We start from the raw sequence: 24,919 nt of genomic DNA on the forward strand, positions 1-24,919 counted from the left end.
AGACAGCCCTGCAGTGGTTCTTGCAGGAAGGTTCTCAAGGCATAAGGATAGCAAACCAGAAGAAGAGGCAACCATTAGCATATAAAACATCTAAAGAAGTCTACTCCTCCTGGGTCAGATAGCACAGCAGGGATCCCCTATTACCAAAATGTCAGAGCCTCCAGTCTTTCCACACCAAGAGGGAATGCAGTCCAACCTCTCATTACAGAAAGGGAAAATAATAGGCTTGCTACCTCTCCAGTGCCCATGAGACATACTATCTACTTCTAAGTAAGTTACAGAGAAATATTCATCACAAACAATGTGAAGAATCCTCTAGAAAAATGACTGTACTTCATCTTTATGGTAACTTACCTGCCAAAATTGGTATCAGAGGAAGCTCCAAAGTACAAAATAGTTGCCATAAACCATAATCCTGTTTAATAGGAAGAAGTAACATCAATGTCAATTTAAATATTATTGTATCTGCATTTTGTTGAAAAGCCTTTTTTTTTTTTTTTTTTTTTTTTGGAGACAGAGTCTTGCTCTGTAGGCCAGGCTGGACTGCAGTGGTGTGATCTCAGCTCACTGCAACCTCCACCTCCCCATTTCAAGCAATTTTCTTGCCTCAGCCTCCTGAGTAGCTGGGAGTATAGGCACCCCCGCACCATGCCAGGCTAATTTTTTTTTTTTTTTTGGTAGAGACAGAGTCTCACCATGTTGGCCAGGCTGGTCTTGAACTCCTGACCTCAACTGATCTGCCCACCTCGGCCTCCCAAAGTGCTGGGATTGCAGGCGTGAGCCACTGCGCCCGACCGAAGAGCCTACTTAATTCTGCTGAGCTAGAATTAAGGCGACTCCTATCATGGGCATGTTTGATCTCCTACAACCTCTACTCCTCTTGCTTGCTCTTCCTAATACACTCTTATTTCCTTTAAGTAGGCTATTTTATTACCAAGATCTAGTAGAGATATTTAGAAATATAGATAGGTTCAACTCAAACATTAGAAGTGGAAAGAAAGAAATAAAAAGAAATATCTGATAGGCCAAGTCCATCCTCAATTTTCTTTACTTTTTTTCATTTTTAAGATTGATTTAAGCATTTGTGGACTTTTAGCCTTCCATTTTAATTTCAGAATAGGCTTACTGAATTCCCCAAATTTGCCAATAATTCTCATTGGTTTTTCACTGCCACTATGTGAATGTTAATTTGGGGAACATTAAATCTTTATTCCAGGCCACCTCCTGAGAGCATGGAATCTCTATTTATCTGTGTCCTCCTGTGCTCTTCATGAGTCTCATCATTTTTATTTTTCCTGCTGCCATGAGACAGTCCCGGGCTCCATCCTCCGACTCTTGCCCTCATGTTCCCTCCTGCCCCTGTAGACTCATTCTCTCCCCTGCCCCTGCCCATAGGGCAGGGCAGGCCCCTCCAGGCCACATCACCTGGACCACTCATCTGCTCTCAGACTGGGCGCCAGTAGGGCAATGAGGGCAGGAGGGAGGGAAACAGGCTGAGTTACTGCCTGTCCCTGGAGGCTTCTCCTTCTGGCTGCTGCTCCTCACCCTCCCTCACCTCCAGACACCCCTCCATTCAGCTCTTCTTGGTTGTTCACTGAAGTGGCTGTCTGCTTCCCAGGAAGACTCTGGTTGAGTGAAGCTATGTCCATCCCACAATTAATCAAAATTAATGCTCAGCTTTTACATTAACTATGGCATTGGAAACATCCCACTTAAAGAGAAGGCTTTAAAAAACATTTCAATTGTTTTCAACCTACAGAAAGCATTTTTAAAACTTCAGGTCTTATCATTTTAGACTACCCTTTTCTGAGTGATGCACAGGTTAATTTGTTCTTAGAACTCAAGGTTTTGTTTCCTTCGCATTCAAACATAGTGCAGCATTGCTCCCTGGGAGAACAGGTGTGAATGAAAAGACATCTCCTGCGAGCTTCTGTCAGCCAGAAATTATAATAAAATGCCTTGCCTTCAGTTTAGAGCAAAGGTCCATCGTAAGTCTGTAGAGTATCTTCAGGTTCTCACGTACGTTCTGATTCTTTAAAAGAGCAAAAGTGTTTTTAAAAATCAGATAAACTTGGTGGTAGTGCTCATCACAGTCTGGAACTGGCACAACTTGAACAATTTTTCCTAGGAAAATCCCATGGGGCTTTCAGTGGCAGATGTCATATATGTGGTAGTGTGTCACCCAAAACCTCAACTGAACAAATCTCCATCTACATAGAAAGTGCTTCTACTGTGCAAGCGCAGGCTATCCATAGGTGGACACTTCCTCCCAACCTAAGGTATTTCCTTATTTTACAAATCGAGAAACAGAACCACAAAGAAGCCTAGTGCCTCAGGTGCAAGGATTAAATGGTAGCAGGGAGAGGAGAATGCAGACCTGGCCTCTCTCGAGTCCACGGCTCCATTCTATCAGCCTTACTGCCCTGCACCCACATAGAGCTGCTGCCACGTTCCACTTACCCCTCCATTCTCAGCCCAGGAGATGCATACAGAGGCCCTGGGAGATGACAAACATGGGTCTGTGTTTGACTGACAAAGAGGGAGATGGGATGAGATGAGCCCCTCAATACAGAGTCTCATTCTCCTTCCCCTAACATGGAGCCCCAGGACCTCTTCTTCAACACCCCATCCTGCCAAACAAACCCCCCAACTCCAGCCCACTCAGACTCAGTTTTCTGCTAAAGGCTTGAGATTAGAGTGAACATCCCAGTGGACCAGTGGCTGGCCCCACACGTCCCGGCACTGTTTTCCAGTCAACCTGGTTGTGGCTCTCCTGTGAATATCAGGAGAACATCCTATAGAAGAGCCCCTCCACGTCAAGATCTTGGCTGCCACCTGGCAGAATTCTCCACCTCTTTGGAGAGCAGGGTGTTGATTAACCTGTGATCACGTAGATTAATGGCTGGACTTCCATTTCCCACCCTCATCCATGCACTGCATGGCTCAACTACACATATCTGGCCGATGAGACACAAACAGAACTGCATCTGAGGCTGCCTCTTTTCCCCCTGGAGTGTGGATGAGTTGAACTCTGGCCTTAATTTGACCCTGAGCAAGGCACATGTACCTTTCTACACTTCAGTTTTCTCATCTGTAAACTGGAACTGATAATTCTGAGATGGACAACTATTTCTTCCTACTATGTCAGCTTCTGTTTGGAGAAGTATCCCTGCCTGACAGCATGGATTCTGGGTAGGAATATAATCAAGAAGCCCTGCCTCCCTGGTGGGGTGTAGACAATGTTACAAGAGAGGGAAAGAAAACCCTGTCCAAGTGCTGAAAGTACGACTTTTGGACAGAGAAAAGGTCATGGCTCAGTGCTGCCAACATGCCTACTGGTTCCAGCTCCCTGGGTCCCAGGGCCGCCTGGCTCCTGTTCTTCCCAAGGCCTGGTACTGCTTTTCCTCTGATTCTGTGAGTTACCCCATATCCTTCTGATAAGTCTCTTTTTATATTAAGGGAGAGTGTATTTTCAAAGCTCTACTGGTACAAATCTTCACATCATAGATGATCTGTGAGGATGAAGTGCATGAACCAAATATCCCCAGCTCAGTGCCCAGTGCCTGGCATGGGCTTGCATCACCTCTTACTCCTAGGTCGGTGCCTGGCACTCAGCACAGGTTCACGTCACCTCTTACCCCCAGCTCAGAGCCCGGCACATGGCATAGGCTCACATTACCTCTTACCCCTAGCTCAGTGCCCGGCGCTCAGCAAAGGCTCAAATCACCTCTTACCCCCAGCTCAGTGCCCGGCGCTCAGCACAGGCTCACATCACCTCTTACCCCCAGCTCAGTGCCCAGCGCTCAGCATGGGCTCACGTCATCTCTTACCCCCAGCTCAGTGCACAGCACATGGCACAGGCTCACGTCGCCTCTTAGCCCCAGCTTGATGACTCACACAGGCACAGGCTCACGTCACCTCTGGCTTTGTTCTGCTTGCTCAAGCTAGCTCAGTAGCCTGTGTGTTCCTCCAGCAGTGATTTTACCATGTAACTGTTCACTGACAGCTAACTAGACAGCCTCAACTGAGTGGCCCCAACTGTGGCCACACTGCCACCACTAGACACCTCTCCTCTGGGGCCTGCTGAGAGGTCTCTCTCTGGGTTCCAGGCACATTTCTAGAAGTTTTGAGTGCCACTGTTTCTCTGATGGTGCTTCCTGATAACCAGAGGCATCTCTAGCCAGGAAGGTCCTGGAGAGAGACTCAAGACAGTTCTTTTTTTTTTTTGGAGACAAAGTCTTACTCTGTTACTCAGGCTGGAGTGCAGTGGCATGATCTCAGCTCACTGCAACCTTCACCTCCGCATTCAAGCAATTCTCCTGCCTCAGCCTCCCGAGTAGCTGGGACTACAGTCACGTACCACATGCTTGGCTCATTTTTGTATTTTTAGGAGAGGGGGTTTTGCCAGGTTGGCTAGGTTGAGTCTTGAACTCCTGGCCTCAAGTGATCCGCCCACCTTGGCCTCCCAAAGTGCTGGGATTACAGGTGTGAGCCACTGTGCCCAGCCTCAGACCCAGGGCAGTTCTGACCATTCTCTCCAGACAGACTGAAGAGGGGCCATCCCAGGACTCCGGCACTGTGGCCATATCACAAGCACTAAGAATTTACTGATGAGTGGCTTTCTGCTCATGGAGCAGGTGACACTGACACCAGAGACTTGTCTGGAAGAGTCGCACCATGGACAGATTTCTGGAACAGGTTCCATGGAAGAACAGCCATCGCCCATTCTTATTCAACATCCTCCACCAGAAACACCAAGGTCACAACTCTTTGTGCTGAATAGCTCAATAAGTGAAAATGAATGTTGACAATGTTCTTTTTACTATTAGGCTATCAATAAAATTGAAAAAGCTTCCAGAAATAATAGTATGAATTCAGATTGATAAAACCATAAACAACTTACCACAATGTTTCTTGAGGAATTTCCATATGTGCTGCTCACTTTAACCGTAATGGATTTGTCACAGTATTTTTCTACTAAATCTTCAAAAGAGGGTGCAGCATCACTAGGATCTATAAGCCATGCAGCAATTCTGGGATCTAGCCCTACAAAATCAGCAACTGAAGAGAAAAAGGTCATTCGATCATCCCAAGAAAAACCAATAGTTGTTTCTCCTGCTTTGACAAGATACTTAAGTTCAAATGAGTAATAATAGTATAATCATCCTCTCAAATTATAGAGCTAAGGACCAAAGTGACTCTCCATCATTCTCCAGAACTTAGAACCTTTGATAAGGCCGCCTAAACCAACCCAAGTCCCGTGTGGCCCATCTCTGTGGGTGTCATATTAAAGAAGCAGATTTCAAATAGCCATAAAGAAGGGTCTGCAAGCTCAATTGCAATTTGGATCTCTCAAAAACACGTTAAAAGCTGTCAGTCAGAGTGCTGGGCCACGCTTCCTGCCTCCCCTCCTCCTTGCTCCTCTTTCCCTCAGGCATCCTTTCTGCCAAGTCCTCCCCTCCTCCAGCCTCACTGGGCAGTCTTGCACCATTGAGTCTGGAATCCAAGCCTCTGGAGCAAAAGGAAGAAGGGCAGGAGTTGCCTGAGTACATGACACCCCAAGGCAAAGACGCTTTGGCATTCTCCCTGAAGAGTGGAAAATCCACAAGACAACTAATACGCAGCACCTTGGTACTGTGGAAGGAGCACTGGGCCTGGATTCTGAATCACCCTATGAGCCTAGGAGGCCACCTCTCCCCTTCAGTGTTAGTTTCTTCATTCAGAAACCGGGGGAAAAGATTACTGTAATTATCTGTGATATACATGAGAAAATACTTTCTAAAAAGTAAACACAGTATTTGCTAAACAGATAAGCTTTTATAACAGAACACTCTAGACATGGAGGGAGATTCATAAAAGGATGGGGAGAAGGCTTATAAATTAATAGACAAACTAAATCCTAAAGTGACTGCTTTTTAAGTTACTTTAAAATTCTGAATTGTGCTACACAAAAATAAGGAGTTTGCCTTTAAATAAAACTATAGTCTTAAATCATATAACATTAAATATTATATGGTCCAGCATATTTAAATGATACCAGTCTAAGAGATTTCTATTTACCAAGCAGCCAATATTATAACTTTCTCATTTGAGGTCCAGGAAGACTCTTACAGTGGCACATTTGGAGCTCTGGATAAGACGAGTCAGTGGTCCCCTGGCTACCTGCCACCTCTGTCAGCGGCCCATGATTTTCTACAACACTGTCTGGTGATAAGGACTGACCCAATAGGACTGTTTCATTCCACTTGCCTTTTCAATGATCTAATATTCCAAAAGTAACAGTACTTATCAATATATATTTTAAAAAATCCTTGGGGAAGCCGTGACAGTACAGGAATGCTCTGGGAAATGTCCTGTCCCTATAATCTCTTGCAACTGACAAACTTAAGTCTGCCAGGACAAATCCCACACTAGGGAGAAAATGCCAGTAGCTAGAAAAGAAATGCTAACAAAATAAGATTTAAAACAAGCTCAAAAATATTAGTAAATAGTAAATGCTATGAAAAAATAAATAAATCAGAATTATATACTTAGAAATTAGGTAACTTTGAAAAAGAAAAATTATACAAAGAAATGAGACAATCCAGGAGAGAAAAATTTTAAAAAGAGACATTTCAGAAATAAAAACTAAACTGGCAAGACACAAAAGCAAATAAATAGAATAGCTAACTCCTTAAAGAAAAAATGAAAAGATGAAAAAGAAGGAATTTTTCGTTTGTTTTTTTGAGACAGAGTCTTGCTCTGTTGCCCAGACTAGAGTGCAATGGCACAATCTCGATTCACTGCAACCTCTGCCTCCTGGGTTCAAGTGATTCTCCGTCTCAGTCTCCCAAGTAGCTAAGATTATAAGCGCCTGCCACCACACCCAGCTAATTTTTGTAATTTTAGTAGAGATGACGTTTCACCATGTTCGTCAGGCTGGTCTTGAACTCCTGACCTCAGTTGATCTGCCCGCCTTGGCTTCCCAAAGTGCTGGGATTACAGGGGTGAGCTACCACACCCAGGCACTTCTTTTTCTTTTCTGAGACAGGGTCTCACTCTGTCATCCAGGCTGCAGTGCAGGATCAGGCTGGAGTGCAGTAGTGTGATCAGCCTCCGCCTCCTGGGAATCAAATTCAACAGAACTTAAAAATAAAATAAAATAAATTGTAAAAAATTAAAGAGACTGAAAATGGATTCTGGATAAAAAATGATAAATATGACAAAAAGATAAACATGAAAGACAGGCAAGAAGATTCAACACATGAAATCAAAGAAAAAAACAAACGAACACAGCACTAAACACTGTAATTCAAAATGACTTTACACACTTAAAGACATATGCGTGATCAGTACAGTATAGTATTGACACAGAATAGACCTACAGATCAGTGGAACAGAACTAAGAGTCTAGAAGTAAACCCATACATCAATGGTTAATTGATTTTCAACAAAGGTACTAAGATACCTTTGTTGGTGTTGGATACCAACAGTGGGTTGAATTGTGGTCCTCGAAAGATGTCTGCACCCAGAACCTCAGAATGGGAACTTACTTGAAATAAGGCCTTTGCAGATATAGTTATGGTAGGAATCTTGAGATGAGATCATCTTAAGTTAGGGTAGGCCCTAAATCCAATGATGGGTATCCTTGTGAAAGACAGAAAAGAAGGTGATGTATAGAGACACGCAGAGGGAAAAGCCACATGAGGGTGGAGGCAGAGACTGGAAGGATGTGTCTACAAGTCAAGGAGTGCCAAGGACCGCCAGTTACCACCAGAAGCTGCAGGAGAGTCACAGAATGGATTTTCTCTCAGAGACTCCAGAAGGAACTGGCCCTGCCAACACCTTAATTTGGACTTCTGGCCTCCAGAACCGTAAGAAAATAAATTTTTGTTGTTTTGAGCACTCAGTTTACGGTAATGTTACAGCAGCCCGAGGACACTAATACAGACCCCTACCTCACATCATATGAAAAAATTAACTAAAAATGGATCATAAGCCTAACCTCAGAGAGAAAATGATTAAACTCTTAGGAAAAAAAATGAGTAAATCTTTCTGACCTTGAATTAAACAATGGTCTCTTAGATTTAACACCAAAAATACAAATGACAAGAGAAAACACAAATAAATTGAATTTCCTTTAAAAAAAAAAAGTGTGCTTCAAAGGACATCAACAAACTATAAAAACATAAATCACAGATTGAGAGAAAATATTTGCAAATTGTATTAGAATATATAAACCTTTTTTTTTTTATGGAGTCTCGCTGTCACCAGGCTAGAGTACAATGGGTTCTAGAGTGCTAGAACCTGCAACCTCAGCCTTCCAGGTTCAAGCTATTCTCCTGCCTCAGTCTCCTGAGTAGCTGGGACTACAGGCACGTGCCACCATGTCCAGCTAAATTTTGTATTTTTAGTAGAGACGGGGTTTCACCATGTTGACCAGGATGGTCTCGAATTCCTGACCTCGTGAATTGGCCACCTCAGCCTCCCAAAGTACTGGGATTACAGGCATGAGCCGCCGCGCCCAGCCAATAATTCTTACAAATAAACAATAAAAAGACAGAAGTTAGACATCACTCTAGCAAGCACATGTCATCACAGACACTCTGCTCTGTACCATGGACAGAGGAGACACCAAAACAAAGAGGCTGGTCAGCTGTACCATGTTGGAGGAGTACCACATGTCCCCTGGGTATGAACTCCCAGCTAGCCTTCCCATACTGTCAAGGTATACCCTTACAGACTTTCCTCAGCAGGGATGGCCAGTGCTCTGAAGTTTGCTAGAGCCGAGGCACACCTGGGCTTAAGGTGCCATCTAGTGACAAAAAGGAAGAAAGGACCTAGCAAAAAAGAAAAGATATTCCAACAGGTATACAATATATAAAAATCTCTGAGCAAACATATCCAATAAAAAAACAAAACAAGCCAGAAAGAGAAGATTGGAAGAAAAACCTAATCCTTCCATGCAAAGAAACAGACGCATCCAAAAGAAATAACAGCAAGCGGGGAACCAAGACCTCCTCGAACCAGACAAAGCAAGAAGCCAGTGACTGACCTTAACAGGATGGTGATAGAGAAGCTCTTTGATCAATAATTCAAAACTGCAGTTTTAAGGAAACTCAGTGATCTCTAAAATATCATGGAAAAACCCAGAAATTTATCAGAAAAATTTAACAGAGATTGAAATAATTTTAAAAATCAAACAGAAATCCTGGAACTGAGAAATATATTTGCTGAGCTGCAAAATTCATTAGAGGCTCTCAACAGCAGAATGGATCAAGCAGAGAAAAGAATCAGTGAGTCTGAAGACAGGTTATTGGAAAAGACACAGAGGAGAAAAAAGAAAAGAGAGAAGAGAAATGAAGAACACCTATAAGGTATAGAAAATTGCCTCAAAAGATCAAATCTAAGAATTATTGGTGTTCAAGATAAAGCAGAGCAAGAGCAAGGAGTAGAAAGCTTATTCAAAAAATAATAACATAAAATTTCCCAAATGTTTTTTTGGTTGTTTTTTGTTTTTGGTTTTTAGACAGAGGTTTGTTCTGTTGCTCAGGCTGGAGTGCAATGGCTTGATCTTGGCTCATTGCAACCTCTGCCTCCTGGATTAAAGCGATTCTTCTGTCGCAGCCTCCCGAGTAGCTGGGATTATAGGAATGTGCCACCATGCCTAGCTCACTTTTGAATTTTTAGTAGATACAGGGTTTCACCATGTTGGTCAGGCTGGTCTCGAACTTCTGACCTCAAGTGAATCACCTGCCTCAGTCTCCCAAAATGCTGTGATTATAGGCATGAGCCACTGCATCCGACCCAAATCTTGAGAAAGACATAAATATCCAGGTACAAGAAGGCCAGAGATCACCAAACAGATTAAATTCAAATAAACTATCCTAATGCATATATTAAGCAAGCCTCCAAAGGTCAAGGACAAAGAAAGCACCCCAAAAGCTGCAAGAGAAAAGAACAAATAATGTATAAAGGAGCTCCAATCCATCTGGCAACAGATTTCTCAATGGAAACCCTAGAGGCCAGGAGGATGTGGGATATTATATTCAAAGTGTTGAAAGAAAATAAAACTGCCAGGCTCAGGGGCTCACACCTGTAATCTCAGCATTTTGGGAGCCCAAGACAGGAGGATCACTTCAGGCTATGAGTTCGACAGCAGCCAGGACGACATAGTGAGACCCCTGTCTCTAAAAAATAAAAATAAAAAAATTAGCTGGATATGGTAGAACACACCTGTAGTACCATCTACTTGGGAGGCTGATGAAGAAGGATCACTGGAGCCCAGGAATTTGAGGTTACAGTGAGCTATGATCACATCACTGCATTCCAGCCTGAGTGACAGAGGGAGAGACCCCATCTTCTCAAAAAAACAAGAACAAAAGACAACTGCCAACCACGAATTCTGTGCCCAGCAAAGCTATGCTTCAAACATGAAAAATAAAGCCCCAAACAAAAACTAAGGAAATTAATCACCACCAGACCCATCTTCCAAGATATGCTAAAAGGAGTTCTTCAATCTGAAAGAAAAATACATGAACACGAAAAAAGAAAACATTTGAAAGATTAAAACCCACTGATAAAAGTAAATACATAACTCAGCATACTCTAACACTGTAATTCTGGTATGCAATCCACTCATAATTCCAGTATGAGGATTAAAAGATAAATCTATAAAAAACCGTAATAGCTATAGCAACCTGTTAAGAGATGGGCAATATAAAAACACATAAATTGAGGCACAAAAAGTCAAAATGTGTGTAGGGGGTGGAAATTAAGTGTAGACATTTTTTAGTTTTTCCTTTATTTGTTTCTATTCTCTTCTTTGTAAATAAAGATAAGTTGTCATCTGTTTAAAATAACTTGTTATAACTCTAAGATGTTTTTTGTAAGGCTCCTTTTTATTTTTCGTGTATTTGTTATTGTATTTTGTAACCACAAAGCAAAAACCTATAATAAATACACTAAAAACAAAAAGCAACAAATTAAAACATACTACCAGAGAAAATCACTTAACCACAAGTAATAAAATGGCAGTAATAAGTCCTCACTTACCAATAACATTGAATGTAAATCGACTAGATTCTTCAATTAAAAGACAGAGAATGGCTGAATGGATAAGGAAATAAGACCCAACTATTTCCTGCTTACTAGAAACCCATTTTACTTATAAAGACTTACATAGAATAAAAGTGAGGGAATGCAAAAATTAATATTGTTAAAATATCAATGTTACCTAAAGCAATTAAAGAGTAAATGCAATCTCTATCAAAATACCAATGACATTCTTCACAGAAATTGGACAAAAAGCCTAAAATCTGTATGGAACCAAACACCCTGAATAACCAAAGCAATCATGAGCAAAAAGAACAAAGCTGGAGGAATCAAACTGCCTGACTTCAAATTATATTACAAAGCTATAGTAACCAAGACAGCATGGTACTGACATAAAAACAGACACATAGACCAATGGAACAGAATAGAAATCCCAGGAATAAATCCACACATTTACAGCCAATTCATTTTTGACAGGTGCCAAGAATATATATTGGGGAAAGTTTATGGGAAAATCACATGTAGAAGAATGAAATTAGACTCCTAGTTTAGTTTAAGGACTTAAATCTAAGACCTGAAACTATGAAACTTCTGGAAGAAAACACTGGGAAAATGCTCCAGGGCATTTGTCTGGGCAATTTTTTTTTTTTACTAAAACCTCAAAAGCATAGGCAACAAAAGCAAAACTAGGCAAATAAAATTACATCAAGCAAAAGCTGTACAGTAAAGGAAACAACAGAGTATGGAGACAATCCACAGAATGGAAGAAAATATTTGCAAACTATCCATCTGACAGGGGATTAATAACCAGGATATAAAAGGAACTCAAACAGCTCAATAGGGAGAAACATGATTTTAAAATGACAAAAGATTTGAATAGACATTTCTGAAAAGAAGATATACAAAAGGCCAACAAGAATATTTTTAAATGCTCAACATCACTAATTATAAGAAAAATGCAAGGAGGCCAGGCATGGTGGCTCATGCCTATAATCCCAGCACTTTGGGAGGCCGAGGCAGGCGGATCATGAGGTCAGGAAATTGAGACAATCCTGGCCAATATGATGAAACCCCATCCCTATTTATAAAATAAATAAATAAATAAAAATACAAGGAAAGGCACAATGAGATATCATCTCACCCCAATTTAAAATTACTTTTATCAAAAAGATAAGGAATAAGAGATACTAGCGAGGATGTAGAGAAAGGGGAACCTCATACACTATTGGTGGGAAAGTAAATTAGTACAGCCACTATGAAAAACAGTATTTTTTTTCTGATATATAATAGATATATGTATTTTGAGACAGAGCGAGACTCTGTCTCAAAAAAAAAAAAAAAAAAAAAAGATTGGCTGAAAATTGATAATTGCTAAAACTGGGTGATGGCTACTTTTGCATGTGTTAGAAATTTTTGACAATAAAAAGGGTTTTTTCCAGCCTTTCATTATGAACATTTTCAAACATACAGATAATTTGAAAAGAATTATACAGTGAACACATATGTCCACCACCTAGATTCTACAACGAATATTTTTGCTATTTGTTTTTACTGCTTATATATTTGTTTTACCACCCATCTGTCCTCTACCTCCCGGGTTCAAGCAATTCTCCTGCCTCAGCCTCCTGAGTAGCTAGGATTACAGGCGTGCATCACCACGCCTGGCTAATTTTTGTATTTTTAGTAGAGAGAGGTTTTCACCATGTTGGCCAGCCTAGTTTCGAACTCCTGACCTCGTGATCTGCCTGCCTCAGCCTCCCAAAGTGCTGGGATTACAGGTATGAGACACCGCGCCCAGCCGTGTCCATCTAGTTTTTTAAAAGTTTACTATTTTAGGCCAAGTGCAGTGACTCACACCTGTAATCCCAGCACTTTGGGAGGAACTGAGGCAGGAGGATGGCTTGAGGCCAGCAGTTTGAGACCAGTCTAGGCAACAAAGTTGGGCCCCATCTCCACAAAATAATCAAAAAATTAAAAATATATATATATATGTGTGTGTGTGTGTGTGTGTGCACGTGTGTATTTAAAATCTTTACTATTTTAAATAAAAGGTAATCCTATATTGTTTTGACGTTAATTACTCTTGACCGTACTTTAATTTTTAGAAAGTTTATAAGCTATTTGTGGTAATAACAAATCTCACTGACCAGGCTACATAAGTTAATTCTTTCCTATTTTAAATTATGAAAGTAATATATACTTGTAAAAATTCAAATAAGCTGGAAACATAGGGGAAAACTGCCCCCCCATGCTTACGGCCCGTGAGGACGCATAGTAGTCTGTGAGGCAAGGTCCCGCAGGGGTTGTGTGCCATGGCTAACCTCACCATTCTCCTATTCATAGGAGGAGTCCCAGTTGAAGAGTTAAATTATAGAGAGAATAAAAAATAGAACTTACCATGTTTCCAACTGCCATCATTACCGAAAAACTGCAGCACTATTCTCACAAAATCCTTAGCATTAAAGCAAATAACAGGACATTTACATTTCAGTGTTTGAAACAGCACATTCCTAGAAGATGAAAAGAAATTCACTGATTTAAACATTAATTTAGAACCTCCAAACTTGAAAAAATATTACTACTACTCAACTAATAGCTATCATTTAGATAGTACATATATACATTAACTAAAGAATCCCAAGAGGTTGGTATTATTCATTATCTGTGCTTTACAGATGATAAAACTGAGACACAGAGAGACTAAGTAAGGTATTCAGGGTCACACAGCTGCCAAGTGCTTATCCCTGTGTAACACCCCATTACCTGCAGAATAAGACCTACATTTCTGAGCAGGATACACCTATTCTGGGCTCTTTAGAGCCAGGCCCCAAGATGACTCTCTAGCCTGTTCTCCCAGAACTCCCCTCAAACATTCTACCCTCTTGTCCCACTGAATTCTCTTTCCTCTACCACCAGGCTGTGCCATGTCCTATTCTGCTCCTGGGCCAAGGCACATACTGTATTCTTGCCTACAATTCTCTTCTCACAACTTTTGCAAACTGTTCAAGGGCCATCTTCAGGAGGGTATGCCCTAATTCCCCAGGCAGGGGGCTGCTCCCTCTTCTGTATCTCTTCTATACTCCTGTCCACACACGTAGTTCAGTAGGAACACACATGCTGTATTATAATGTACCTTGAAAGTTTGTTCTCTCCATTTTTTTTTTTTTTTTCCTGAGACGGAGTTTCGCTCTTGTTACCCAGGCTGGAGGGCAATGGCGCGATCTCGGCTCACCGCAACCTCTGCCTCCCGGTTCAGGCAATTCTCCTGCTTCAGCCTCCTGAGCAGCTGGGATTACAGGCACGTACCACCATGCCCAACTAATTTTTTGTACTTTTAGTAGAGACGGGGTTTCACCATGTTGACCAGGATGGTCTCGATCTCTTGACCTTGTGATCCACCCGTCTCAGCCTCCCAAAGTGCTGGGATTACAGGCATGAGCCACTGCACCCGGCCCTGTTCTCTCCATTATAACACAAACACTTTGACTATGGGATTCACAATTGTTAAAACTGACTGAATACTTACTATGTGCCAGATACCACAATGAACACTTCGCAGCATTGCGTGTGAAGTGATTGTTGCATTGAAACCTCATCATGATCCTATCTGACATGCACTAGAACCATTTTACAGATGAGGAAGCTTAGTCTTAAAGAGGCTAAGCAATTTGGCCAGGGTTAAATGACTAATAAATCGCAATGCTGGGATCTGAGACCATATCCTGCTGCTGCCAGGGCCCAAACTCTAAGCTACCGAAGCCATCAGTCCCTCCTTATAGTAAATGCTCATTAATATATTAATGAGGTTCTTTGGTTAGAGCTGAGAAAGAAAGAAATCGAGAGCCTACTGAGCTTTGCACACTTAGCCAAACTGTAGTTAAATTTTGCTTGGACTTGTTCCAGAGAAAGACATTTGTTGGCTTTTTCCATTTTATGTGATTTCACCTTGGTTTTCCTTGAAAGGGGCAGCCAGGATGGTAGGTAGGGTAAAGTGCCAATAACACAACTTCAGATATTGGCTTGGTTGGAGTGGGGAGGAGGGTGCCCAAGAGGAGAGAAGGGAAAGAGGGAGTGAAGAACATATGAAGGAGAACTGGGGCCATGCAGCTCACTTCCCTTTGCTGCTCCTTCATCCTTGAAACTCAGAGGTCCGTGATGAGGTAATCTACCAACTAGACTATCTTCCGCTAAGAAGAAGCTAATTGATTTTTATCTTGATAAAACAAAGAAAAAGAATACCTTGTAAGATAAATGAAAACTGGCCTGGCATGGTGGCACATGCCTATAGTCCTAAAGTCCTAGCTACTGGGGTGAGGTTGCTGAGGAGGGAGAATCTCTTGAGTTGGGAGGTTGAGGCTGCAATAAGCCGTGAAATAAAACATATCTATATATATGTATGTACATGCACATGCACATATATATTTATACATATATATATAAGCTAGACTTGAGGCTTTCTCATCTGTAAAATGGAGTGAATAGGCATAACATACAGAGAGAATGTGAAGGTGAAGGAAGAGTGTGTATGTGAAAAGCCCTTGCACAGGTTACTTAATAAATGTTATTAAACATGTTTTGTGCAAAAAAAAATTTAAATGTGATTTATTTACATTTATTAGAATCTCAAAGATATAATCATACAATTAGGATTTTTATTTCCAATTTATGGTGCTCGAGGCAATGTATTAATTTAACTGTCCTAGAACTTATAAAAATTAAGCCTTGGGTGGGAGCGGTGGCTCATGCCTATAATCCCAGCAGTTTGGGAGGCTGAGGTGGGCGGAACACAAGGTCAAGAGATCAAGACCATCCTGGAAAGCATGGTGAAACCCTGTTTCTGCTAAAAATACAAAAATTAGCTGGGCATGGTGGCACATGCCTGTAGTCCCAGCTACTCAGAAGGCTGAGGCAGGAGAACTGCTTGAACCTGGCAGGCAGAGGTTGCAGTGAGCTGAGATCACACCACTGCACTGCAGCCTGGTGATGGAGTGAGACTTTGTCTCAAAAAAAAAAATAACAACAACACTCAACATTCATTCATTCATAATAATATTGAATACTGATTAAGCAATTGCTTTGTAGCATTGTTTTTAGATGTTGGGGATACATTAGCAAACACACTGCTAAACAGAAATGAAAGTTATGTATGTGGGGTTGGCGGTGGGGTGCCATCTCATATAGTGTGGTCAAGGAAGGTCTGATAAGGTCATTCTTTTTTTTTTTTTTATAGACAGAGCCTCACTCTGTCATCCAGGCTGGAGTGCAGCAGCACAAACATAGCTCACGGCAGCCTCAAACTCCTGGATTCAAGTGATCCTCCGACATCAGCCTCTTGAGTAGCTGGGACTGTAGGCACATGCCACTGTACCCGGGTAATTTTTAAATTTTTTGTAGAGATGGGGTCTCACTGTGTTGCCCAAGCTAGTCTCAAACTCCAGCCTCAAGCCATCCTCCCATTTCAGCTGAGCCACTGTGCCCAGCCAAGGTAACTCTTGAGGAAAGATATGAAGGATTAGGTAAACAAAAGCCTACTTGGTGAAGGAAAAGTTCTTTACAGAAAATTTTAGTCACTCTATGTGGAAGAAATGATAGTTAGAAAAATCACGATCTTACTAGCCATCATAAAATAAGTGATTCAGATGATTGTCATCAATGAGCAAAACCACTAAGGGAAAGTTTGGGGGAGAAGCTTATAAGTAAGGGATGGTGCTGACATCGCCTGAACCCGCTCTCCCTCTCAGCACCATGAAAACTGGGACAACCCAACTGCGTCACTAAGGGAAGTCGGGAGGACACCAGTTAAGTTTGAATTTCAGAAAAATCATGAATAATTATTACCTGAAAAAAATTAATATTTTTTTAGAGATGTATTCTTCTAGTATAACTATGCCCCAGGCAATACTGGGGACATACATATACTAAGAAATTAGTTATTTATCTGAAATTCAGATTTGGTATCCCGTATTTTAATTTCTAAATCTGGCCATCCACTTCCATCACTGACGGTATGTGAAGCCTATGGCACCACCTAGGAAGTGTTGTGCAAAACAAGTTGGACCCACATAATCAAGCCTTTAGCACTAACCCCCGTTTATAGGAAATATGGCAAAGAGGAAAGAGAACAAGTTAAAGAACTTCATGATGAGGCAAACCAATGAATCCAGGACATGGGACCTCCACCAAGATGGGGAGAAGGGCTGTGGGGCACTCCAGATTAGAAAAAACAAGAGACATGGCCACCCAATGCTATGTCCTGATCCCAACAAGTCAACTGTAGAAGGACATTTTTGAGACAACCAGGTAACTTTAAATTTGGACTGGGTATAAAATGTATTAAATTTTAAAATGGCATTGTGGCTCTGTTAAAAAAACAAAAACAAAAAAAAAACAAGCCCATAGTTTTTAGAGTTACACCCTCAGACGTGAGAGGGCAAAACAATAGGTTGGGGTTTTCTTTTTTTAATTTATTTATTTTACTTTAGGTGCATACTATATCTGGCATGAGAGTTTCTTTAATCCCAGCCCTCTCTCCCTTCCCCAGGAAAGGGACAGATGACAGAAGTAAGGAAAAACCTTTGATAATGTTGGTCTGGGTGGATGTGTATACCACTCTGTACTTTTGTGTTTTTATAGTTTACTTTCTGTTTGTTCAGAGAAAAACATAAAGGAATGAGGCAGCAAACCATGCAGCTATTTGGGAGAATGCTGCAGGGAGGGCATGGTGGTACCAGGCCCTTGGGTAGAGGCACATGGTCAGGAACAGCAAGGAGGTGGGAATGCACTGAGGCCAGGAGAGAGGAGGGGGTGAGGCTGAAGACAGTAGAGGGGCTGGAGCAAGCAGACCTTGAGGGAGAGGGCCTTCATAGGTCCTGTGGCTTTTCTACACTTGATCGTAGCCAGAAGGCTGAGAAGCAGTGATTTTGGCTTTTCCTCAGAGTGAAGCAGGAACTGTTTGAAGGTTTTGGGCAGGAGAGTGATATGATCTGATTTATGCTATAACAGGCCAGCCCTGGGTGCTGCATGGAAAACAGACTGAAGGGGAAGGTGGAAGCAGGAGTCTAGAATGGAAGTCCTGTGATGCAGTGGGAATAACGGCTTGTGCCGAGTAGCAGCAACACAGTGGATAAGCAGAGGGCAGATTCTAGCTACACTTGAAGGCAGAGCCAATAGGACTTGCTGAGAGCTTGATATGGTTTGTGGAAAGTAGACAGAAGTTAGGGATAACCCCGAAGCTTTTTGCCTAAGCGCATGAAGGGTAGATACTAAGACAGCCAGGCCACAGGAGGCAGGGTCCAGGGCAAGACAGGAGCTCAGTTTGGACATGCTTGCCTAAAATGACCACTAGACATCCAAGTGGAAAACATCAATTAAATTCGGAAATATCATCCAGATATTAGTGCTGTGTCTTCACAAAAGCTCTCCATACACGAGACCTGACCAGTTATTCTCTAAAGAGGAAATTACATAAAAAGAAAATTAAGCGTTCTGTTGGGAGCTGAATGCTATGTTTGTTACACATTGTCCCCTTCTCCCCAAAAGCTACCTAACATCACCCAGAGCCCAGTGAGCCTGTATGAAGCATGAAAGGGCTACTAACGGGGCCCAGCTTCCTCTGGAGCTGCCTTGATCGCCTCTTCAGGGTGGTGGCTCCATGGAACTCCCCCAGGGTGGCTGGCTGGCCTTAAATCAGAGGGCTGGGAAGGCAGCGGATACCTCCATCTGAGGCAGAAGCCCAAGTCAGGTGGATAACCCGAACAAAGAAACAGTGACAAACAGTATAAGAGCCATCCCAGACAGGGCTTTTAGGAATCCAGGAGGGGCAGCCGGAGCAACCCTGCCTGCTCTAAAATTCTGTGATTCTATGAGGGCCAGTCCGAAGAGGTGAGACAGGTCTTGCCTCTTTCCACAGACATGGGGCTTTGAAACTAGTCCCATCCTTGGTGGTAATTCAGGACAATTTATTATTTGCAGGCAGTGATAATTTTGTTTTCTAATGCTGTGAATCAATCAACAAGTATGATAAGGAAACCCACCTGCCAGTGACAGGATTTTCAGGGTCTGGGGGTGATGCTTTTCTCCCCAACTTCTCATTGCAAAGTTGCTTCAGGTCCTGGAGCAGACTGTTCCCACAAAAGAATGGAAACTCCATTCCAGATACTCTCTGGGAGAGAGAGGGTCAGTATTTGCAGAGGTTTCTATCACTCAGATCCATTTTATTTTCATTTGCCCATATAAAACTTCTAAAAGTTTAATTAAAACAGGACCTTAAGAAACTTTACATTCATATAAAGCAGGCATGTCAGTAGGGTGTGAGTTCATGTGTGAAGATTTCTTACCGGGCAAATTGACGATGTGCCTCCTGTTTTTGGTCCCAGAGAACAGAGCGCTCTATTTGAATGTAGATACACGGATCACCCGGCACAAAGCCCTCCAGAACAGGGCCACAGGCCGGGGCATCTGGACACCCACGGCCACCCTCTGCTGGGCTTTTTAGTAACACCACAATTCCTCTAACAGAGGAAATGGGAGTCTGTGGAAACACAACAAAACAAATACAAAACCTAGACTGTTTACAACCATCTCTTGCAGAAAGATACACATTTTAAACTTAAGCAGAGATAAAAAGGCTTCAAATTAAACTTGTAAGCGAATGGCTCTTTTAATGATAATCAAGGCCAAAAGCCAAACCCATGACCTTACCCCAAATCTGGTCTCTACCCTGTCCAACATCAGAATAGACATCTCATCCAGGGCAACATGATAGGAGAAAGGAATAAAGGAGATACATATCAGACAGGAAGCATCATACTATCCCTATAAACAAATGGCATGAATGTCTGTGTAGAAAATCTAAAGGAATGTATAAAAAATGAATCTGGAACTAACGTGAATTTAGCAAGGTTGCAGGACACAAGATCAAACCACAAAAATCTAATATATTTTTATATTCTAACAATAAACCTGTGAAAATAAAAATTTTTAAAACTACCATTTATAAAACTCTAAAAAATGAAATACTTAAAAACTAACAAAATATATACAGGATATGAATGCTGAAAACTACAAAATACTGCTGAAAGAAATCAGAGAAGGCCTAAATAATGAAGACATGTAATACTCAAGGATTTAAAAACTCAAAATAATAAGAAGTTTGTCCTTTCTCCCCAAGTTAATCATTAGAACCAAGATGATCATTAAATCTCAAGTATAAGGAACATGAAGAAAACTACACCAGGAAAAATACATCACAATCATTTTCTTAAAACCAGTGACAAAAGAAGTAGGGGTTGGGGGGTGAGAGAACATATTACATAGATAGGAACCAAGATAAGGATGACAGCAGATTTCTTGTGGAAAATAAAGCAAGTCAGAAGACAGTTGAGTAATATTATGAAACTAGTGGAAGGAAATAAACTGCCAACTTACATTCTTTAGCCAGCAAAATGTCTTTAAAAAAATGAAAGGTAGTTTAGGCAAGGTGGCTTACGCCTGTAATCCCAGTACTTTGGGAGGCTGAGGTGGGTGGATCACCTGAGGTCAGGAGTTTGAGACCAGCCTGTGCAACATGCTGAAACCCTGTCTCTACTAAAAATTAGCCAGGCATGGTGGCAGGCTCCTGTAATCCTATCTACTTGGGAGGCTGAGGCAGGAGAATCACTTGAACCCAGGAGGCAGAGGCTGTGGTGAGCCGAGATTGTGTCATTGCACTCCAGTCTGGGGAAAGAGCGAGACTTTGTTTCAAAAAAAAAAAAAAAAGGTAAAGCATGACTTGCCTGCTACACTGAAAACTATTAAAACATCCCTAAAGGAAATTAAAGTTTTAAATAAATGGAGGTACCCCATGTTTATGGATCAGAAAACTCAATAGTATTATATTAAGATGGCAAGACTCCCAAAATTAATCTATAGATTTAACACAATTTATATCAAAATTCCAGTTGGATTTCTGCATAAATTGACAAACTGACCCTAAAACTGACAAGCAGAGGAAGCACAATACCCAAAAGAGTCTTGAAAAAGACAATGTTGGAGGACTTACTCTTCTTGATTTCAAAACTTACTACAAAGCTCCAATAATCAGAGAGAATTATGAGATCATGGCAGACAGGAGGCAGGACTAGATGGCAGCTCCCACTGGGACAGACAGAGCAGAGTGCGGAGGCTCGCATCGTGAACTTCTGTTCCAGAATGACTGCAGGAATAAATCAGGAAAGCAGAGAGAGCCCACAGACCCTCTGAAGGAAGCAGATTGCAGGACCCAGGAGACACCCCACATACTGTGTTGGTATCTACCGCTGAGAGACCCACAGATGGTTCACATCACAGGACTCTGCAGACAACCCCCGGTACCAGCCTGGAGCCTGGTAGACTTGCTGGGTGGCTAGATCCAGAAGACAGATAACAATCATTACAGCTCAGCTCTCAGAAAGCCATATCCCTAGGAAAATTGGGAGAGTACTACTGCAAGTGAACACCCCATAGGACAAAAGAATCAACAACAGACTTGAGTCCTAGACCTTCCTGCTGACAGGGCCTACCTAAATAAGAAGGAACCAGAAAGCCAACTGGTAATATGACAAAACAGTGTTCTTTAGCACCCCCCAGAAAATCACACTAGCTCACCAGCAATGGATCCAAACCAAGAAATCCCTGATTTACCTGAAAAAGAATTCAGAATGTTAGTTATTAAGCTGATCAGGGAGGCACCAGAGAACAGCGAAGCCCAGTTTAAGGAAGTCAAAAAAATGATACAAGATATGAGGGGAGGCCAGGTACCATGGCTCACACCTGTAATCCCAGCACTTTGGGAGGCCAAGGCAGACGGATCATGAGGTCAGGAGATCGAGACCATCCTGCATCCTGGCTAACACGGTGAAACCCCGTCTCTACTAAAAATACAAAAAATTAGACTGTATGGTGGCATGTGCCTGTAGTCTCAGCTACTCAGGAGGCTGAGGCAGGAGAATCGCTTGAACCTGGGAGGTGGAGGTTGCAGAGTGGGCCAAAATCGCACCACTGCACTCCAGCTTGGGGTGACAGAGAGAGACTCCAACTCAAAAAACAAAAAAACAAAAAACAAAAAAACAAACAAAAAAAAAAAAAACAAAAAGGAAAAAAAAGGGGGGAGAAAGGAAAAAAAAAGAATTTAAAAAAAAAAAAAACAATCAAAACTTCAGGAAACAATGGATACACTTATAGAAATGCAAAATGCTCTGGAAAGTCTCAGCAATAGAATCAAACAAGCAGAAGAAAGAACTTCAGAGCTAGAAAACAAGGTTTTTGAATTAACCTAATCCAACAAAGACAAAGAAAAAAGAATAAGAAAATATGAACAAAGCCTCCAAGAAGTCTGGGATTATGTTTAACAAGCAAACCTGAGAATAATTGGCATTTCTGAGGAAGAAGAGAAATCCAAAAGTTTGGAAAACATATTTGGGGAATAATAAAGGAAAACTTCCCTAACTTGCTAGAGACCTCTTCATCCAAATACAAGAAGCTCAAAGAACACCTGGGAAATTCATTGCAAAAAGACGATTGCCTAGGCTTACAGTCATCAGGTTATCTAAAGTTAAGACAAAGGAAAGAATCTTAAGACCTATGAGGCAAAAACACCAGGTAACCTATAAAGGAAAACCTATCAGATTAACAGCAAATTTCTCAGCAGAAACCCTCCAAGCCAAAAGGGACTTGGGCCCTATCTTCAGCCTCCTTCAACAAAACAATTGTTTCCAGCAAAACTAAGCTTCATAAATGAAGAAAGGATACAGTCCTTTTCAGACAAATGCTGAAAGAACTCACCACTACCAAGCCAGCACTGCAACAGCTGTTAAATTGAATTCTAAATCTTGAAACAAATCCTGGAAATACATCAAAACAGAACCTCTTTAAAGTATACATCTCACAGGATCTATAAAGCAAAAATACAATTCAAAAAATAAAAACAAAAAACCAAGGTATACAGGCAACAAATAGTATGATGAACTGAATGGTACCTTACGTCTCAACACTAATGTTGCATGTAAATGGCCTAAATGCTCCACTTAAAAGATACAGAATTGCAGAACGGGTAAGAATTCACCAACCAACTATTTTCTGCCTTCAAGAAACTCACCTAACACATAAGGACTCATACACTTAAGGTAAAGGCGTAGAAAAAGATATTCCATGCAAAGGGACACCAAAAGCAAGCAGGAGTAGCCATTATTATATCAGACAAACAAACTTTAAAGCAACAGCAGTTAAAAAAGACAAAGAGAGGGCCAGGCTCATGCCTGAAATCCCAGCACTTTGAGAGGTCAACGTGGGCAGATCACTTGAGGTCAGGAGTTCGAGACCAACCTGGCCAACATGATGAAACCCCACCTCTACTAAAAATACAAAAATTAGCCAGGCATGGTGGCTCATGCCTATAGTCCCAACTACTCAGAAGGCTGAAACGGGAGAGTCGCTTGAACCTGGGAGGCAGAGGTTGCAGTGAGCCAAGATCGTGCCACTGAGCTCCAGCCTAGGTGACACGACACAGCAAGACTGTCTCAAAAAAAAAAAAAGGACAAAGAGGGACATTATATAATGACAAAAGGCCTTGTCCAACAGGAAATTATCACAATCCTAAATATATATGCACCTAACACTGGAGTACCCAAATTTATACAACAATTTATAGACCTAAGAAATGGGATAGACAGCAACACAGTAATAGTAGGGGACTTCAATACTCCACTGACAGCACCAGACAGCTCATCAAGACAGAAATTCAACAAAGAAACAATAGTTTTAAACTATACCCTGGGACAAATGGACTTAATAGATACTTACAGAGCATTCTACTCAACAACCACAGAATATACATTCTATTCATCAATGTATGGAACTTTCTCAAAGACAGGCCATATGATAGGCCACAAAATGAGCCTCAATACATTTAAGAAAATTGAACTTACATCAAGCACTCTCTCAGACCACGGTGGAATAAAACAGAAATCAATTCCAAAAGGAACCTTCAAAACCATAAAAATACATGGAAATTAAATAACTTGCTCCTAAATGATCATTGGGTCAAAAATGAAATCAAGTTGGAAATTAAAAAATTCTTCAAGGGCTGGGCGCGGTGGCTCATGCCTGTAATCCCAGCACTTTGGGAGGCCGAGGCGGGTGGATCACAAGGTCAAGAGATCGAGACCATCCTGGTCAACATGGTGAAACCCCGTCTCTACTAAAAATACAAAAAATTAGCTGGGCATGGTGGCCCGTGCCTGTAATCCCAGCTACAGAGGAGGCTGAGGCAGGAGAATTACCTGAACCCAGGAGGCGGAGGTTGTGGTGAGCTGAAATCGTGCCATTGCACTCCAGCCTGGGTAACAAGAGCGAAACTCCATCTCAAAAAAAAAAAAAAAAAAAAAAAAAAAATTCTTCAAAACTGAACGACAATAGTGACACAACCTATCAAAACCTCTGGGATGCAACAAAGGCAGTGCTAAAAGGAAAGTTCATAACCCTAAATACCTATATCAAAAAGTCTGAAAGAACACAGACAATCTAAGGTCACACCTCAAGGAACTAGAGAAACAAGAACAAACCAAACCCAAACGCAGCAGAAGAAAGGAAATGACCAAGATCAGAGCAGAACTCAACAATTTTGAAACAAACAAAATAAAAAAGATAAATGAAACAAATGCCAGGCACGGTGGCTCACACCTGTAATCCCAGAACTCTGGGAGGCAGAGGAGGGTGGATCACCTGAGGTCAGGAGTTTGAGACCAGCCTGATCAACATGGTGAAACCCTGTCTCTACTAAATACAAAAAAAAAATAGCCAGGCATGGTGGTGCATGCCTGTAATCCTAGCTACTTGGTATCTGAGGCAGGAGAATCACTTGAACCCGGGA

At 41.6% G+C, this 24,919-nt stretch overlaps 1 protein-coding gene across 3 annotated transcripts in view; it reads right to left on the reverse strand.

Moving 5' to 3' along the window:
* The window catches only part of POLN (DNA polymerase nu), a 146,246-nt gene that overhangs the window by 104,921 nt on the left and 16,406 nt on the right, over window positions 1–24,919 (reverse strand). For all 3 annotated transcript variants that reach the window (XM_032253954.1, XM_032253955.1, XM_032253953.1), the window contains exons 3-7: window positions 19,371–19,564; window positions 13,432–13,544; window positions 4,904–5,061; window positions 1,964–2,032; window positions 355–415 (exon numbers count right to left, since the gene is read on the reverse strand). In XM_032253954.1, the coding sequence (XP_032109845.1) occupies window positions 355–415; window positions 1,964–2,032; window positions 4,904–5,061; window positions 13,432–13,544; window positions 19,371–19,564 (595 nt within the window). The remainder of the gene's footprint in view (window positions 1–354; window positions 416–1,963; window positions 2,033–4,903; window positions 5,062–13,431; window positions 13,545–19,370; window positions 19,565–24,919) is intronic.

This window comes from Sapajus apella, unplaced genomic scaffold, assembly GCF_009761245.1.
Source record: "Sapajus apella isolate SASKATOON/1434 unplaced genomic scaffold, GSC_monkey_1.0 scaffold85, whole genome shotgun sequence".
Taxonomy (NCBI): domain Eukaryota; kingdom Metazoa; phylum Chordata; class Mammalia; order Primates; family Cebidae; genus Sapajus; species Sapajus apella.